This window comes from Paramormyrops kingsleyae, chromosome 23 (genome assembly GCF_048594095.1).
Source record: "Paramormyrops kingsleyae isolate MSU_618 chromosome 23, PKINGS_0.4, whole genome shotgun sequence".
Taxonomy (NCBI): Eukaryota; Metazoa; Chordata; class Actinopteri; order Osteoglossiformes; family Mormyridae; genus Paramormyrops; species Paramormyrops kingsleyae.
In genome coordinates, this window is record NC_132819.1 from 8,783,411 (window position 1) to 8,801,133 (window position 17,723).

At 48.7% G+C, this 17,723-nt stretch overlaps 1 protein-coding gene across 2 annotated transcripts; it reads left to right on the forward strand.

Moving 5' to 3' along the window:
• The first annotated feature begins 21 nt into the window (after positions 1 to 21).
• On the forward strand, positions 22 to 17,194 carry ago4 (argonaute RISC component 4). Of its 2 annotated transcripts, none has more exons than XM_023832096.2 (18): positions 22 to 214; positions 4,536 to 4,707; positions 4,867 to 4,987; positions 5,862 to 6,043; positions 6,132 to 6,268; positions 6,465 to 6,599; positions 7,215 to 7,302; positions 7,558 to 7,705; positions 7,818 to 7,937; positions 8,328 to 8,489; positions 9,618 to 9,751; positions 10,451 to 10,635; positions 10,998 to 11,157; positions 12,161 to 12,476; positions 12,699 to 12,833; positions 12,914 to 13,015; positions 13,304 to 13,503; positions 14,006 to 17,194. In XM_023832096.2, exons 1-18 carry the CDS (start codon positions 196 to 198, stop codon positions 14,112 to 14,114), a joined length of 2,625 nt encoding a protein of 874 aa, XP_023687864.1. In that variant the 5' UTR covers positions 22 to 195; the 3' UTR covers positions 14,115 to 17,194. The 2 variants fall into 2 exon arrangements, with proteins under 2 accessions (XP_023687864.1, XP_023687865.1); XM_023832097.2 differs by having other exon boundaries at positions 8,328 to 8,456.
• Positions 17,195 to 17,723: the final 529 nt, after the last annotated feature.

Sequence of the window (17,723 nt, forward strand, 5' to 3'; positions counted from 1 at the left end):
TGCTCAGTTGAAATCTCTACGGGATCTGCTTTAAATCACACAGAAGACGACGCTTCCCCCCAAACATCTTTGGACAACTTCACGTCCCTTCCCTTTCTTAAATTAGCCCCCCTAAGCTTCGAGATACCGCCCCCAATTTCAGTGTCGGTACGGAGCCGCCAGGCCGGGACAGAGACGGAGAGAGAGCCCTCGGCCATGGAAGCGCTCGGACCCGGTAAGCAGTCGGATGAAAGCCCCCGGGGTGTTTGGAGCAGCTCAGCGCAGCGTCTCGGTGTGGGCCGTGGATTGTAAGGCCTTGACGTCAAAGCAGGAAAAGCTGCTGTACCTCTCTAGGCCTGCCCGTGTGACGGATTGAAAACAAACCGCGGTGGCCTGTGCGCTAGCCGACAAAAATAATGACTTTATTCAAGCTGATACGTGAAATCCTTACAGATGGCGTATTGTGTTTATTTTCTGTAAGTGGTGTACTTTAATAATCAGCCATTTATATAACTAGAGAGGGAAAGTCATTGTGTGGGGATTTAAAGAAGCCATTCCTTCCGCGTCCTCCTGGGTTTTAAGATGGTCTGTTATTTGGGCCTCGAATATGAGTTAAATGTCATCCCGCTGAAATCTCAATGGGAGCCGAAAATGTATGATACGATGGATTTAAAAGCTGTATTCCTCTGTATGGGATTTTCAAGTAGCTGCACGCTATATTCTCATAAAAGTATACGAATGCTTCACTGGCCGTTTCCTTTCGCTTACACTACTTTTCTCCACCGGATTTCCCCCTTTTTGCATGTGTCAGTCCGGCGACTGTGCTGTCAGGTTTTGCGGTAGCGTCTAGCTAGCTGAGATGAGCGAGACGTGTCTCTGCGAAGGGATGGTCATACTGGTCCAGATCGCATGGTGGTTCTTCTGCTTGCCCTGATGATTCGTGCACCGCAGCGCAACACCCGAGGCTTCGTCAACGTCGAACTTGCACAAAGCAATCTAAAAATATGTTTCTCCGTGTCAGCAGCTGTCTGTATTTTAAGCCCTTTGCCATGCACATATGTAGAACGACGTAAGCTTGTTATGCAGCGCAGGATGCTGTTTCTTTGTTGTCACACGGTGTGTAAAATGTTAGACTCTGACTGCTGTGACTGATTGAGACGATTCCCCTTGATGTGTCAACGAGTCTGAGTGTCTCCCACATCAGTTAATTGTGTGACGATGATGTGAAGATCACGACATACGAAATTAAATATTTTAATAAAGGAAATGCGTCTCAAAGTTTTATTTTCAAACTAAGCTGTCGTTCGTGGGAGGCTGTCACCCTAGCACAGGTGCCGATGTGTGGGGGGGGGGGGGGGGATGTCGATTCTCGACGTCCTTTGTTTCGTCTTGTGAACAGGGGCGCTTGACATCATTTCCAGTACACAGGTGAACCACATAAAACCTGGAACCTAGAGCACAATATGCGCGTATTTATGATGTGTGTGTGAATAACGGAGACGTGTCGTTGGGAATTCTGATAGCATTTTACGTGTGCGGAGAGGTGATACCTGATGCTCGTGGGGGTTAGGCTGTAATTAAGTTACCTTAACTAGATTTTAGCCTATACCGGCAAACGAACAACATTTTTTAATTTTGCGGATTATAACGTCGAACTCGTAGCCATTGTAGACTTGATAACTGTTTTTTATAAGTACATTTTATTAAAGATGCCATTTGCGTCTCAATAAATTGCGGGCCAGTAAAGAACCTAGACAAAGCACGTAGTAACTTAAGCTGCCGCAACAGGAGGCTTCACTCTGATAGGCAAACATTTCTGGGTTATGGACGAAGAGGGTTTGTTTTTTTTATCCTATTAGTGTTTGTCCGCTTAATGTCTAGAATATCTGTATTCCAAAATGTAACATGGTTGGTGGTTAAGGGACGTCTATGAAGGGTTTTCAAATGTCATGATGTCTTTTTTTGTAGATGCTTAATATGTTGTCTTATTAAAACATTGAGTAGGATCTAGAAGGATGGATTTAAAATGGACATCTATACAAACATGGCTTGCTGTTTTCAGCAATGTGGTATGTTAAATGTAGACATGGTTAACAAACCTTTACCATTCCATAGTAAAAACAATTAGTTATAGGTTAAATGTTCTGCGATGCAAGGCTTACTGTAACAGCAAATTTAGACCTCAAATTTAATCGAAAAACGTGTGAGGTCTCCACACCTTTTTAAATCTAGGCGCTGTTGTCAGGAGAGTCTTTTGCATGCCTAATTTGAATGTGGTTTTGTTCTGTAGAAGTTCCACATGTTCTTGTTCAGGACTGGGTTGATGTGTCTACCCATACACAGGATTTTGTTTGGACTAAACAGGTGAACAACATACTATACCAAAATATGTGTCAATTGTAATGAGGTCCCTTAATGAACATAAGGGCTGATTGATGGGAGTAGACCTGTGATCTAGAAGGAGCCCAGCCCTCTTGCACGTTGAGAGGATGATCCATCAGATCAGCTGCCACAGGTTCATTCCTGTACCTTCCATTGGTCTTCGCTTGCATCCTCTGTCGTCTAGGTGATTAATGACCAGCATGACTTCTGTATTATGGGTGACATTGTGTCTGGTCACCTAGGCTTTGACATAATTGCCTATTGGTATTTAAATGCTAGAGATTGTTTATAATGCGCCTGTATGTGGCATGGAAATCTCTCTTCATAAAACCTAGAGCTGCCAGTTTTACGCGCTGTTAACTTCTATGTTTACAGTTGAATATTTAAGGATTTGTTTTTATTCCCCCTGCCCCGTACCAAAGAGTTGAGGGACAGAGTTAGATCTGTCTGTGTTTATATCAGGGGTCACCAACCTTTTTGAAACTGAGAGCTACTTCATGGGTACTGACCCATACGAAGGGCTACCAGTTTGAAACGCCCTCCTAAACTTCATGTATGATAAACATGTTTTAAATGCTTTTTTTCAGGTATTGTCATTTTCAAATCTATATAAAGGCAAATGTGGTTAAACAAGAATAGCAACAGGATAAAATAAAATTTTAGACGCTGCTCACTGGTGAGTTGTACTATTTTTAGATCAGGTCTGTGGGCAACTCATGTGGTCCTTGGGGGCATCCTGGTGCCCGCGGGCACCATGTTGGTGACCCCTGGTTGATATACACCTTTCCTGCAAGCAGGCACCAAATCTGCTGCTCCTTCTGCTACTTTAACTCTCTGAATGATGGCAAGTCCTTTTGTCGATCTGGGTGAGAATACAAACAGGTGCCTACATTTATTTTAAATCGTTTTTCTTTGGCAATGTGCCCTCACATCATTGAAATGTTTAGAGAGTGGTGCTTCTGGTTAGGATGTGGCCTGCAGTTTTAGATCATTGGAAAATCCTTCAGGTGTAGGAAAAACCACGTTTCAGTGATTGTCGATAAATCTTAGCTGTAGCATGGCTGCAAATGTGTGAAGGTTTATACTTTTTTTTAAAAAAAAAACTTTAAAATGAGGACTTTGGTGTAATGGAGTACATGACCTGCACCTTCAGGATCTCCACCTCCACAGCAGGTGAAGAGCATATTTATAGAGTAGGGTCCTGTTTTTTTTTTTTTGTAAAACTGGGAGCTCTGTCTCTACACATTCCCATGCTGTGGCCCATTATGAGGACCTTCAATCCCCCTCTCATGCTGATGTTGTCCTGTTCCAGTGTATGGAGGTGGGGTTAGGGAAGTGGAGCAGGAGGGGGGTGTGGCTGGGTGTGTGTGTCTGGGTGTGTGTGTCTGTGTTCTCTCTCTTATGCCTCACTTGTTAATTGGAGCATGCTTGGATATGGTAGCCTGGACTCCATGTAAGCCCAGTGTCTTCCCACCTCAAAGAAGGTGTAAGTTCAGATACAGTGTGCTCTGGCAGTCTGGTCCTGCACAGGCTGAAGCTCTGCTAATGAAGTCTGTTTGTGTATAGAGCACAGAAGTGGTAGTGTAGAGCAATAGTTGGGTCAGAACCTTAACATCCTCTTCCCCCTTTCCTGTTCAGGTGCCCAGTAAACCCGAGTCCACCTCAGTTCCTGTGTCTGTCCAGCACCACCACAAATTTACAGCCCCCCCCTTTGTATGCATTTTCCAAGTGGCAGTCAGTGTGTCAAAGGTGGGGGGGGGGGTGTTTATGGTGCATGCGTGTCCATGCACTGTTAATCCCCCTCTCGCATGCTCGGTCTGCTCCATCTAGACATGTTCTTGTGTGTCTCCGACATCCTGGCTTTATCTTAAGGGCCTCGATGCACTGCTTTTAATTGTTTTAGTTCCTTGCTGGGTCAGGACAGCATTGTATTGTTTCAGCTTTGGCATTGTGTGGTGAAATGCGGTTTGCCAAAGGTGGCGTGTCTGTGAGAGAGAGAGAGAGTCAGTGGACGGGCAGTGAGGCTGCTCCGTTATGTCTGGTGTGGCTTTCTGCTATGATTCCTCTTCCAGATCATATCCCAGCTGCTGTAGATTATTACCATAAATAATGTACGTGTTTTGCAAATTGCTTGTGTTGTAATACCACCTGTGCGTTTCTCTCTTTCACTCCAGGCCCACCTACTCCTACCTCCCTCTTCCAGCCCCCACGGCGCCCTGGCCTTGGCACAGTGGGCAAGCCCATCCGCCTGCTGGCCAACCACTTCCAGGTGCAGATACCCAAGATTGACGTCTACCACTATGACATCGACATCAAGCCGGAGAAGCGACCTCGCCGGGTCAACAGGTAACTGGCCCGGGCTGCGTGGCAGGGAGCGGATTTTAAACTGTGGCCTGGTTTCCTTGGCCGAAGTGCCAGATGCGTAATGGAGTCATGGAATGGCGATTTAGTCAGTGGTTAGCTGTGATCGGTGGGCGGGTCTCTCTCAGTCGGCTTGTTTTGCAGAGAGGTGGTGGACACCATGGTGAGGCATTTCAAGATGCAGATTTTTGGGGACCGGCAACCGGGCTATGATGGCAAGAGGAACATGTACACAGCGCATCCACTGCCGATTGGACGCGAACGGGTGAGTAAGGAGGAGGCCCGGCACATCCTGCCGTCGCCTCGCTGACCTCCTTGTTCTGTTTGTGCCCCACTGGTGTCCACCAGCTCCATTTTGTTCTTTTAGAATCCCCGTTTTGAAGTACTGTGAGTTTTGTCATAGCCTGAGGCAGGTATGTCTAATTCAACCCGTTAACTCGCAGGCCTGCGGGGCTGAGAAATAGCTGTTCAGGCATCTTCATTCTCGTTCTTTGTCTAGGCTCTGATCTGATCCTTGTTTGTGGTCAACCTTGGCCCTTGGATGCTTTATTGAAGGTCATTTGTCTGAGTTATTGGTTGTACTGCTTGAGGTTGTTTTGAGTGTGTAGAGTAGGCATTGGGGGTCATTATTATGGAGAGAAAAAAAGTGAAGTGTATGTCCAAGGTGAAATTACCACAAATAGGGTTAGAGCATTGAGGAAAAGGAATCGGGTGAAACACACAAAGGTTTGAACTAAAAGGAGTCTTGGAAATACTGCCTTAGCCTGATTTATTTACAGTACATTGTAAACCAAATATGATAAGTAAGCTGAAGCCTTGTGTGCCAGCGACCACTAGTCACTAGGATCCTGCAATTTCCTGTAACTGTCACTGGCTACCAGACATGCATTTGACACATCTTGCAATTAGTAGTATTTCCACTTAATGTAGTATAGATTCGAACATTGAGGAGCAGTTCTCTGTCCAGAATACAGTGGGGGCTTTTTTTTAACTTTATTTTGTGATGATTAATGAGTTATATACTGCTGGAATCATGATGTATTTAATAAAATAAGTACAGTCATGACATTAGAAGAAGAGGTAGTTCACATCAGTCCCCTGTACGATTGTGCTCTCCGCTTCTTTTCTCTGATCATTAGGTGGACTTGGAGGTGACGCTGCCTGGGGAGGGGAAGGACCAGACCTTTAAGGTCTCCCTGCAGTGGGTGTCCGTGGTCAGCTTGCAGATGCTCCTGGAGGCGCTGTCGGGCCACCTGAACGAGGTCCCCGAGGACTCTGTGCAGGCCTTGGATGTCATCACCCGGCACCTGCCCTCCATGAGGTACGGCGCGTTCAGACCCCAGACTGCTCCCGTCCTCCGACTGGGCGTGGCCTCCCGTGTAGTGCTGACTCCCCGTTTGCCTGGGCAGGTACACACCTGTGGGCCGCTCCTTCTTCTCCCCACCGGAGGGATACTATCACCCCCTTGGTGGGGGCCGCGAGGTGTGGTTTGGTTTTCATCAGTCAGTACGGCCAGCCATGTGGAACATGATGCTCAATATCGACGGTGAGAGCCTTACTGCCCCAGCCTGCATGTCGCTGTAAGAGTGTGACAAATGGCTTCACACTAAGGAGCTTAAGAGTGGCTGTCCAGGGAAGGCCGTAAAGATTCTCTGCACATTTGTGCTTTTTATTTAACGGGGACTTTGACAGATTTGCTGCACATAATGCATGAGTGCGAAGCCTGTCCTCCTGTCTTGCAGTGTCAGCCACGGCCTTTTACCGCTCCCAGCCTGTCATCGAGTTTATGTGCGAGGTGCTGGACATCCAGAACATCAATGAGCAGACCAAGCCGCTGACTGACTCGCAGCGTGTCAAGTTCACCAAGGAGATTCGAGGTTAGGGGGAAGTGCTGTCAGTCAGTGCTGTTGCCTTGCAGAGTGAGCCAGCAGCTACGAGTATATATATTTCTCTCTCTCTCTCTCTCTCCTCCTCAAAAGCTAGTGATGCCTATAGTATGTTTCTGTTAATGTGATAATTAGGGTGTTTGTTCCCTCTTTCCGTATTTTATTATCCTCTGTGCTCCCTGTGGGTGGATTGGTGGCTCTGAGGCTAGGCATCTGTTCCAGTAATTGGAAGGTTGCTGGTTCGAATCCCATGAATGCCACGAGTGATCCTACTCCGGTGGGCCCTTGAGCAAGGCCCTTAACCAGCAATTACTTCATCCTGGGTATGACGTTAATCTACATGCAGCCCTGTAAGGAGGTCCTTCAATGTACAGGGAAATTTGGGGGTTGGTTGCAGGATTGGCATTCCAGCCGCTGAAAAATCTGACACTGGTCCACTGGTGCTGAGGTATCACCCACTGCACGGCTGCACTCAGGTTCTCATCCCTGAGGTGGTTCCCGTGTGGTGGGTGCGGTAATGCGCTGTAATCAGCGTGCGCTCCTTGATGTTCCCCACCACCTGACACTTCAACGACAGTCATATCTTGCACTTCTTCTGAACTCCAGGGCTGAAGGTGGAGGTGACGCACTGCGGCCAGATGAAGAGGAAGTACCGCGTGTGTAACGTCACCCGTCGGCCCGCCAGCCATCAGACGTACGTGTTCGCCCCCTTAAAGGAGCCTCCTCTGTGCGGCGGCCATCTTGGTGTTCATTTTTTTGTGGTATTATCCAGACGTTTGGTGTACTGCTTTCTGGGGGGTAATTCCACGAAGCCGGACTGCATGCTTAGCCGGATAACTTGTCAGGTTTAAGGTAGTCTGGGTTAAATGGACATTATCTTCATTCACTTATGTTCAGTGGGGTGGGGGGGGCAGTGGATGGGGGCTAAGACCATTGTGCCCATGCGCAGATTCCCGCTGCAGCTAGAGAACGGACAGGCCATGGAGTGCACAGTGGCACAGTACTTTAAGCAGAAGTACAGCCTGCAGCTGAAGTACCCACACCTGCCCTGCCTGCAAGTGGGCCAGGAGCAGAAGCACACCTACCTACCCCTGGAGGTCTGTCCCCTTCAAGCTCCTGTGCTTAACTTTCTGTGCATGTATGTGTGTGTATATATATATATATTTTTTTTTTCTTTCTTAATCTGTTGCTTCGAACTCCTCCTCGCAGGTTTGTAACATCGTCGCCGGACAGCGCTGCATCAAAAAGCTCACTGATAATCAGACCTCCACCATGATCAAAGCCACCGCGCGCTCGGCTCCCGACAGACAGGAGGAGATCAGCCGACTGGTGAGTCCTACCCCCTGGTGGCAGGAGGCTAAATTCTGCAGCACTTATCATGAATGCCCCCATTTAGACTTTTGCATTTATTTAAATAAATGTCTGTAGTACATTTATAGCAGATTTGTTTGCTGGAGCTGTGCCAATTAGATCCACCAGCAAGACCTCTTCCAAATCACCAGTCCAATCCTTAAGCTCCTTTGCTTTCTACTAGCTTTATAGATAACATTATAGATGTATAAACTTTTTAGATATTTTAGATACACCTGCTCTAGTTCTTCAGTAGGGACAACAGACTTGAACACAACATGGATTTATCCCGAGCTCTTTTTCATCTGCAGCCTCTGCTCGTCTTTTATCCCCTTTTGTCCCACGCTGACTTCTCAATGTCATTCCCAGGTCAAAAGTAACAGCATGGTGGGCGGGCCCGACCCTTACCTGAAAGAGTTTGGCATCGTTGTGCACAATGACATGACGGAGGTGACTGGGCGGGTCCTCCCAGCGCCCATGCTGCAGTACGGGGGCCGGGTGAGTACAGACACTGGGAGGGACTGTGGCAGGGTGAGTACTGGGGCACGGGATAGGGTGAGTAAGGGTGGGGGGCGGGGTCACGCACGTGAGTGACTGCTGAATGGACAAGTAATATTCAAGGGGAGGGGAATACGACTCCGCACAGCAGTTCGTCCTTAACAGCTCTTTCAGATGCGGGAAAACTCCATTATTCAGGATGATGCTTTGAAGAGGTGCTGTGCCACACAAGCCAGTGTCCTGTAAGATGTGGAGATCAGGCTGCTGGAATCTGATCTCAGGGAAAAGATCTCATCTCGTTGCAGTTTCCCGTTTGATAGTTAAATTTGTGTTAGGGCTGATTTTGTGGCTTCCCCATTTTTAGTCTTCAGGGGTCTAGTTTGCCCGTTGTTTACTAACTGGTACTGAAGCGTTTGTCTGGGCTGCGGTCATCCCCGGAGTCCTAGGAGCTGCTCGGACTGCTGTGTAATGGAGCCTCATTGTCGCCCCCTGGAGTGGCTGGAGTTGATGGCAGTTTTGTGCAAGATGCCTTTGGTTGTTTCACATGTGTGGTGTGTAGGCTGGGCTCACTTCGGGGTCTCTGCGTCTACCTGGGCTGCTGGTATTACTGCCAGGGCCAGTTCCTGTTACTGACTGGGCAGAGCCTCTGGCACTGGGTCGTGGCTCAGCCATGGTGCAGCAGTAGTATCTGTAACAAATGTGGATTTCAACCAGATGGGGGGGGGGGGGGGGGAAACAAAAAAACAAAAAATAAAAAACAGCGCAGTGGAGTAGCCCATCCTAGACCTCCCTCTGGATTTTATATCTTGTAATTTTTGAGTGAGAATGAATTGCCAGTTTTTGTGTATGCAGTGCTGTAAATTAATGTTAATGCAAAAGTGATTCATAGTTCATAATGCACAGACTGTTGACACTGCAGTTGTGTTTCTTTTAATATAGAAAACTTTTGGGGGGAGGGGTTGTGGGTATCTTATTAATCACCCTCCCACCCCACCCCCCCATCAGTGTTCACTCCTCATTTTCCCTGGGGCTCTGTTGGGGCTTGGGAGGGGGTTTTGAGGTTTTTACCTGAATCGATGCTGTTTAAGGTGGGCTGCTTTGTCAGTGATGCTCACGCAGTGGCTGAGGGGTCCGCTAAGAGATCAGCGACTCTCTTCACAGAACAAGACGGTGGCCACGCCTAATCAGGGTGTGTGGGACATGAGGGGCAAGCAGTTTTATGCTGGCATTGAGATCAAGGTTTGGGCCGTTGCCTGCTTTGCCCCTCAGAAGCAGTGCCGCGAGGATCTGCTGAAGTGAGTGGCTGTCCTGTCACCCGCCACTGCGCCACAGCACGCCCGCAGGGCAGCATGCCAACATTCCACCATTAATCCCATCCTGAGTAAAACCCTGGAGCGTATCACACAGTGCACTGCTTGCTGTGCTTTCCCCCCCCCCCCCCCCCAGCAGTGACAATTTAAATGTAACTACCCAGACTTATGACGCTGCCCTCTGCTGTCATGTAAAATCTCCTATGTCACTTGCCCTGATTAGGACCAGGGGCCTGTTTTATGAAGCCAGATTTCTTGTTTAGCTGGATAACTTGTGAGATTTAAGGTACTCCAGTTTAATTGGACTTTATTTTCGGTGACTTGTATGTAGCCCAGACTGCCTTAAATCCGCAAAGTTATCCAGCTAAGCAAGAAATCCTGCTTTGTGATCTTTAGTACTTTTTCTGTTTTGATAAGTTCTGGAGAATTTACTGTAAAGTGTTTTGCATCCCCGTAAATGTATCTTTTGCTTCCACTGTCTCGGCCACGTGATATCATTTGTTTAAACCTTAAATGCCCTTTTATATGCATTTTTTTTAACCACACCTTTACCTTAAATGACCAAATACACATTCCCACAACCTTTTAGTCTGTGAATCTGTCTTGTAACTTGCTGACAATGGCTGCGGGACCTCCTTGTCGAGGAAAGCGATTCCATCATGAAATGATCTCTGTCCACCTCAGGAGCTTCACCGATCAGCTTCGTAAAATATCAAAAGACGCGGGGATGCCCATCCAAGGCCAGCCCTGCTTCTGTAAGTACGCCCAGGGCGCGGACAGCGTGGAGCCCATGTTCAAGCACCTGAAGATGTCCTATGTGGGTCTGCAGCTCATCGTGGTCATCCTGCCGGGGAAGACGCCGGTGTACGGTGAGAGGAAGCAGCGCTCCGCCACTAACACTGGGTGTTAAAGGCCCAAAGCATGAAGTCTGGAGCTAGTGTAGCTCACTATCAGATACCCATGGATCTGTCGTTAAATGGTGTGCATCTTAAGAGCCTTTTATTGGTGTCGAAGCACTACAGCTCATCTTTACATGTATTTAACTTTGTACCTGAACCCCATCAAAGTCGTTAGTGCTTTGTTTTCTGTGTGGAATTTGGGTGGGTCGTTGAACATGAAGTCAGGGGGCCAACTGGCAAATAAATATTGGTTCTTGTCTTTTGTATTCAGCTGCTTGACCCTTTGCTGTTTGACCCTTTGCTACCACCCCCCCCCCCCCCCCCCCCCACAGCTGAGGTGAAGCGTGTTGGGGACACTCTGTTGGGCATGGCTACCCAGTGTGTCCAGGTGAAAAATGTAGTGAAGACCTCTCCCCAGACGCTGTCCAACCTCTGCCTGAAGATCAACGCCAAGCTGGGTGGCATCAACAATGTGCTGGTGCCCCATCAGAGGTGTGTGCATGTGCCTGCCGTTTTAGGAGAGTGCGTTTGTCTCTGTTCATGCTCCTGTCTCTGTTCCTGTGCGTGTATCTGTGTGCACGCCTGTCTGTCTGTCTCTCTCTGCACGCCCGTCTGTCTCTGTTTCCGTACGTGTTCCCATCCATCCGCCTCTGTCACTATCCGCGTGCCCGTCTGTCCGTCCGCCTCTGTCTCTATCCGCGTGCCCGTCTGTCCGTCCGCCTCTGTCTCTATCCGCGTGTCCGTCTGTCCGTCCGCCTCTGTCACTATCCGCGTGCCCGTCTGTCCGTCCGCCTCTGTCCCTATCCGCGTGCCCGTCTGTCCGTCCGCCTTTGTCACTATCCGCGTGCCCGTCTGTCCGTCCGCCTCTGTCACTATCCGCGTGCCCGTCTGTCCGTCCGCCTTTGTCACTATCCGCGTGCCCGTCTGTCCGTCCGCCTCTGTCACTATCCGCGTGCCCGTCTGTCCGTCCGCCTCTGTCACTATCCGCGTGCCCGTCTGTCCGTCCGCCTCTGTCACTATCCGCGTGCCCGTCTGTCCGTCCGCCTCTGTCTCTATCCGCGTGTCCGTCTGTCCGTCCGCCTCTGTCTCTATCCGCGTGTCCGTCTGTCCGTCCGCCTCTGTCTCTATCCGCGTGTCCGTCTGTCCGTCCGCCTCTGTCTCTATCCGCGTGTCCGTCTGTCCGTCCGCCTCTGTCTCTATCCGCGTGTCCGTCTGTCCGTCCGCCTCTGTCACTATCCGCGTGTCCGTCTGTCCGTCCGCCTCTGTCTCTATCCGCGTGTCCGTCTGTCCGTCCGCCTCTGTCCCTATCCGCGTGTCCGTCCGCCTCTGTCCCTATCCGCGTGTCCGTCCGCCTCTGTCCCTATCCGCGTGTCCGTCCGCCTCTGTCCCTATCCGCGTGCCCGTCTGCCTCTGGAGGAGGCGCTTTCAGGTAATGTTGGTTCCCCTTGGATTTGAACCTGCAGTCATTGCAGCCTTGATGCTCTTTCCCTTCCAGGCCCTCTGTGTTCCAGCAGCCGGTCATCTTCCTGGGGGCAGACGTGACACACCCCCCCGCCGGCGACGGCAAGAAGCCTTCGATCGCGGCAGTGGTGGGCAGCATGGATGGCCATCCCAGCCGCTACTGTGCCACGGTGCGCGTGCAGACGTCCCGCCAGGACCTGTCCCAGGAGCAGCTCTTCAGCCAGGAAGTCATCCAGGACCTGACCAACATGGTGCGTGAGCTGCTGATCCAATTCTACAAGTCCACTCGCTTCAAGCCCACGCGGATCATCTACTATCGGGGTGGCGTCTCCGAGGGCCAGATGAAGCAGGTGCGTTTTGTAGTTTTTTTTTCTTTCCCCTCTCTCTCTCTCTCTCTCCCCAGAAGACATTGTCAGATTTTCCACTTTCTGTCGTTCTGTCAACTGTAGTCTCGTATTAATCTTTCATCAAGATCTTGAGCTGACGGGCTCAGGTTTCCCGCTCCGCCTGTCGTCGGCCTGTGACTTGCTCACGTGTTCTCCCTCTCTCCCGCGGCTTCTCCTGCCCGGAAGGTGGCTTGGCCTGAGCTCATTGCCATCCGGAAGGCTTGCATCAGCCTGGAGGAGGATTACCGGCCGGGAATCACCTATATCGTAGTTCAGAAGCGGCACCACACACGACTCTTCTGCTCAGACAAGACTGAGAGGGTGAGCCTGACGCTCGGCGCCTGTCTGTCCCACCGTCCATCTACCTGAGTCACCCTCATCACTTGTCTCCTTCTCTGTAGGTGGGCAAGAGTGGGAATGTTCCGGCAGGTACCACAGTGGACAGCACCATCACCCATCCGTCTGAGTTCGATTTCTATCTGTGTAGCCACGCTGGCATTCAGGTGAGCCCCCACATCGTGGATTTTGGGTGTAGCTAAAGCATCATGGCTGCCATTATTTCATTTTATTTAATTTTCCTAAAATGCCCTCTAGTGTTTAAAATGTTATACTTCCTTCAGTTGGTCTTAGTGTTGGTCGTCTAAGTCAGTGTTTCTCAGATGTCGAGGACATGGTTGAGAAATGCTGGTCTAAGCGTGTGTGATAGGAGGTGCACTCCTTCAGACGGGTCACTTTACTGCCTGTTGCCCGAGCGACGGATAAAGCCGTGGCATGTTTGTCGCTCGCTGCAGGGCACCAGCCGGCCCTCGCACTACCACGTCTTATGGGACGACAACTGCTTCACGGCCGACGAGCTGCAGCTGCTCACCTACCAGCTGTGCCACACCTACGTGCGCTGTACCCGCTCCGTCTCCATCCCGGCGCCCGCCTACTATGCCCGGCTTGTTGCGTTCCGCGCACGGTACCACCTGGTAGACAAGGACCACGACAGGTACGCAGCCACCTGCCTCCCTGGTTCCTTCCAATTGGTTCCAGGCCCCCAGGACTGTAGTTGTTGGATAATAACTTTATATCTGTGTTTATATCATGTTAGTATGGCCCGGGGGGGGGGCAGCCAGTTGACCTTGGAGCCCCAGAGGTTTTTTTTTCTCCTTACTTGGGAGTTTTTGGTTCCTCTCCTCCATTGTCACCTGGCTTTCTTTAATTTCCTATCTTCCTTTTTTCCGTTCTGTATTACTCTCTCTATTGATGTTTCACAACACATCCACGTAAAGCGCTTTGGGACGACTCTGTTGTGAAAGACACTATGTAAAAATAAATTGAAATTGAACTTCTTCTGAATCTATACTTCCTCAAACTGGTGTAATGTGGAGCTGGAAGAAAGTAGCACTGAACTTGCTGAATCCTACACCTGTTTTTGGAGAGAACTGCTGCATCGCTGGTGCTGCAGGCTGCTGTCTAACGGTAACGCCCCCTTCTCTTCCTTCCCACAGCGCGGAGGGCAGCCACGTTTCGGGCCAGAGTAACGGCCGTGACCCCCAGGCTCTGGCTAAAGCCGTCCAGATTCACTATGACACCCAGCACACCATGTACTTTGCTTGATGTGCCACCAGGGGGCGTCCCGTTTTCTCTTTCTGTACCACCCCGCGTATTTCTGTCTCTCTCTCTCCCTCCATCTCTTTCATTCTCTCTTCACCAAAGCGGTTCTGAAGCCAGTGGATCGAGCCATCTGTCTAGTCAAGATGGCCGTCCCAGTTGAGCCGCCTTCTACCAGCATACCCAGGATTGTCAGCTGCACTGAGAGACCGTTGGTTTCTGATGCACAGAAAGGCAGAACCTGTTGAGCCATTGAATTTTTTTTTTTTTTCCCCTCATATCTTTTAATTTTCAATTTTTTTTTTATTTTTTATTTTTTTTTCCCTTCTCGATTAGTAAGATACACTGAGCTCGTTGCTCAGGGCTGGTTAGCCGGCCCACTCTCATCCTTACAGCCAGGAATCTTCTCTGTTTTTTACCTCAAGCCTGCACAGGCTGACAACAATACTATTACTAGTGGGGGGAGGGCTTGCATGTGTGTGGGGGAGTCGGAAGATTATTTTTTTAGTTGACTTTTTCAGACTTTTTTATGTTTTACAAACGAGGTGACCTGGGTATTCTCATTCTTTCAGTTCTGTCGACAGTGAGCGTGTGTGTACGTCTGTGTGTGGGAGTGACTGCGTGTGAGTGACTGTCTGTGTGTCCCATTGCAGGCCACTGAATTGTAAAGGGAGATTGAGGGGTTAACTGCTGTAAATGCCTCAGATTTAATGTGTTTATTTCGTATATATATGAAAATCATATAGATATATTCATCCATATAAGCAGATTTAAAACAGATTTTACATGCTTATTGAAGCCGGGATGGGAATGGAGCAGTGTAGCAGTCGGCCCTCGCCCACGTGTGGGGGGGGGGCCTGGGGGCATGTCCAGGCCGGGCAGACGTTTGTCTGCTGGCTGGGTTGGGGGAGTGCACCCACTTTTATTTTATTTTTGTGCGTGTTTTTTTTTGTTTTTTTTTTTCCTTCCTCCGTCTTCGCCTCTGCCAGCACTGACCGCCACGGCCAGATACACAAATAACAGGCACTCTCCTTTTATCTTTTATGCATTTATAAATAAAAAAAAATCAGATTTGTAAGAGTTTAATATAAAACGTTTTGTGACTATATTAACTGATGTTAGAGTAGATTGCTGTAAGTGTTGTTGTTGTTGCCGTTATCAATGTCATGATTCTCAGACCGTCAGCAGTCGAGTCGGTGAGCATTATGGGCGGGGCGGGGGGGGGGGGCGTGGACCTTACGGCATGTTTTAGCTTTGGGTGTTTAGGCAACCTCATGATACAGTGAAGACTCAGCACTGTCCTCTGGTTTCAGGCTCTGGAGAGTTTCCTATGTTTTGGTGTCGTCGGGCTGGGGGGGGGTGGGGGGTTCCCAGGTGTCCGAGGCACATGGTGACTGGCCAACCCGCCTCGCCGGTGACGCCTATCTTCGCCACGGGCCAGAACCAGAGTATCAAAGACAATCAGAAGTCAGTCGGGGGAAAAGAATCAGCAGACAGCCAATCACATTTTTTGAAAGCTTCTCTCTTCAGGATCTCTGTTCAGCGTACTTATGTTATAGCTGGCCTTTAGTGACGGTAGCATTGGAACGCTGCAGCCCTGTGGCCCCCTAACGCAGCCGCCTCCAACTCCGGTCCTGGAGAGCTATGATCCAGAAGCCAAGTAGGATAGAGAACCGACTGGACAGCAGCTCTCCAGGACCGGAGTTGGAGGCCCCTGCACTAGCCTACGGGCCCCCAGCTAACGCTCAGCGTGTACACACACACACACACACCCCCCCCCCCCTTCCGTGGCTGGGCGGGGGGATCGCGCACACACCTCTCCAGGTGGACATCTCAGAGGAAACCCTTTTGTAATAAACCATCTTTGAATCATCAGGTTTGCTATGAATGAGTTTTGAGTGTCCAGCTGGTGGGGTTGGGCGTGGTTTGAGAGGGGAGGGTTCGAATGAAGCTATTTTTGGGGGGAGTTTGGGTTTGGTGGCCGTTTTTGTGTTTTTTTTGAGCAAGCTTCTTTGAAGAGCATTACGATGATCCCAATGCCAGTTCAGCACACTAATTGTCAGAAAGCAATATTACCAAGTCTGGGTTTAAAGAGAAGCTGTCTTTATTTTTCCTTGATGTGGCTGACGGTCTGACTGTGTTTCTGTATGTTTCTTTCTTTTGTTTTGTATTTTATTTCTTCGCTCGTATCAATCAGTGGGAATGTGCTTAGCGCTTTAGACTTTAAAGTTTTTTTTTTTTTGTTTTTTTTTTTTTTAATGAAAAACTGCTCTCCTGCATGTCCGAGTATTGTCCTAAAACTTAGAGAATATTTAAGTGACGCAATTTTTAATGATTAAATGTTAATGAATTTGAGACTGTTAGGGTGGCAATATATCGTTCAGTCTCGCAAGTACCAGCAGCACAGGCTGTCGGCAGTGGAACGCTGGTCTTGGCGTCCGCCCCCATGCTCAAACGAGGTACTTTCTTCACACAAGGGACCGCCAAGACCAGCCTTTCACCACCAGGGTGGCGGTGTGTGTGCGTGTGTGTGTGTGTTTATTTTTTTTTGTTTTGTTTTTTTTTTTTCCTTTTTTTTTTTTTTGTAAACGGAAAAATTCGAGCGCAGTGCCACCGTTGCTCTCCTGCGCCCTCTGCTGGCCCTGCTAAGCTGCGCTTTGGGGCCTGGCGCCATGGGCTCTGCAGTAAGGGGAATTTACCTCTTTTTAAACCTTCTACTTGTATTTTCTGTGCCCCAGTTTCAAGAGCGCATGATTTATTTATTTTTTTTAAACTCTTCTTTATATATAACGGAAACGTTTGCTATACTTTTTGACAATGTGTATTGTATTTTGATTTGTTCTTACACCAGTGTGTTGCTCTGTGCTGTTTTTCTAGTGTTCTCAAACTGTGTGACTGTCTGACAGCAATATAAGGCCCCTTTGACCTATTGATGGCCATCCCGTGGCCCCGCCCACCAGGGTGACCAATCAGTTGCTGCTTTGCTATGTGACATTTTTAAATATTTTTTTTTTTTTTTTTTTTTTAGCCTGCAGGGAATATTTGTGTTACTGTGCAAAAGTAATAAATTGGTATTTTTAAGCCTATACTGTGCTGTTCTGTGTTTCTGTTGAACTGTCTGCATCTTATGCACGTGGTAAATTTGATTGTTCCTTGAAAAAGAATGTAGCTGTCGGCACTGTGATCTCCCTTCTAGTGAGAGAGGCACCAGAACATAATGTGAGATCTAGGGTTAGTAGCTTGTTTTTTTGCTTTGTATTAATATGAGAAACGTAAGAACATTTCTGAATTTCTTATTGTGCTTATTCAATTGCACTGTAGCCTCCTATGTGGGATGAAATATTTATTGCGCTCACTGTGGGATAGGCCAAAGTTTACAGAATACTCTTTACTGTAATGGAGGGAAAGTTTATACTTGTGTAACCAAATGAATTGTTTGCGTCTCTTTGCTGCATCCCTTGATCAAGCAGTAGAGGTCACTGTTGGTCCTTTTTGGTAGAGCTCTGTTCTAGTGCAGGCTGAATATTTTTCTTTTTTAATGAAAGGTATGTACTAAAAATTTATACAAAGTACACAGCTATTATAGCTATGCCCAGTAGTCTGAAATATGTAGAG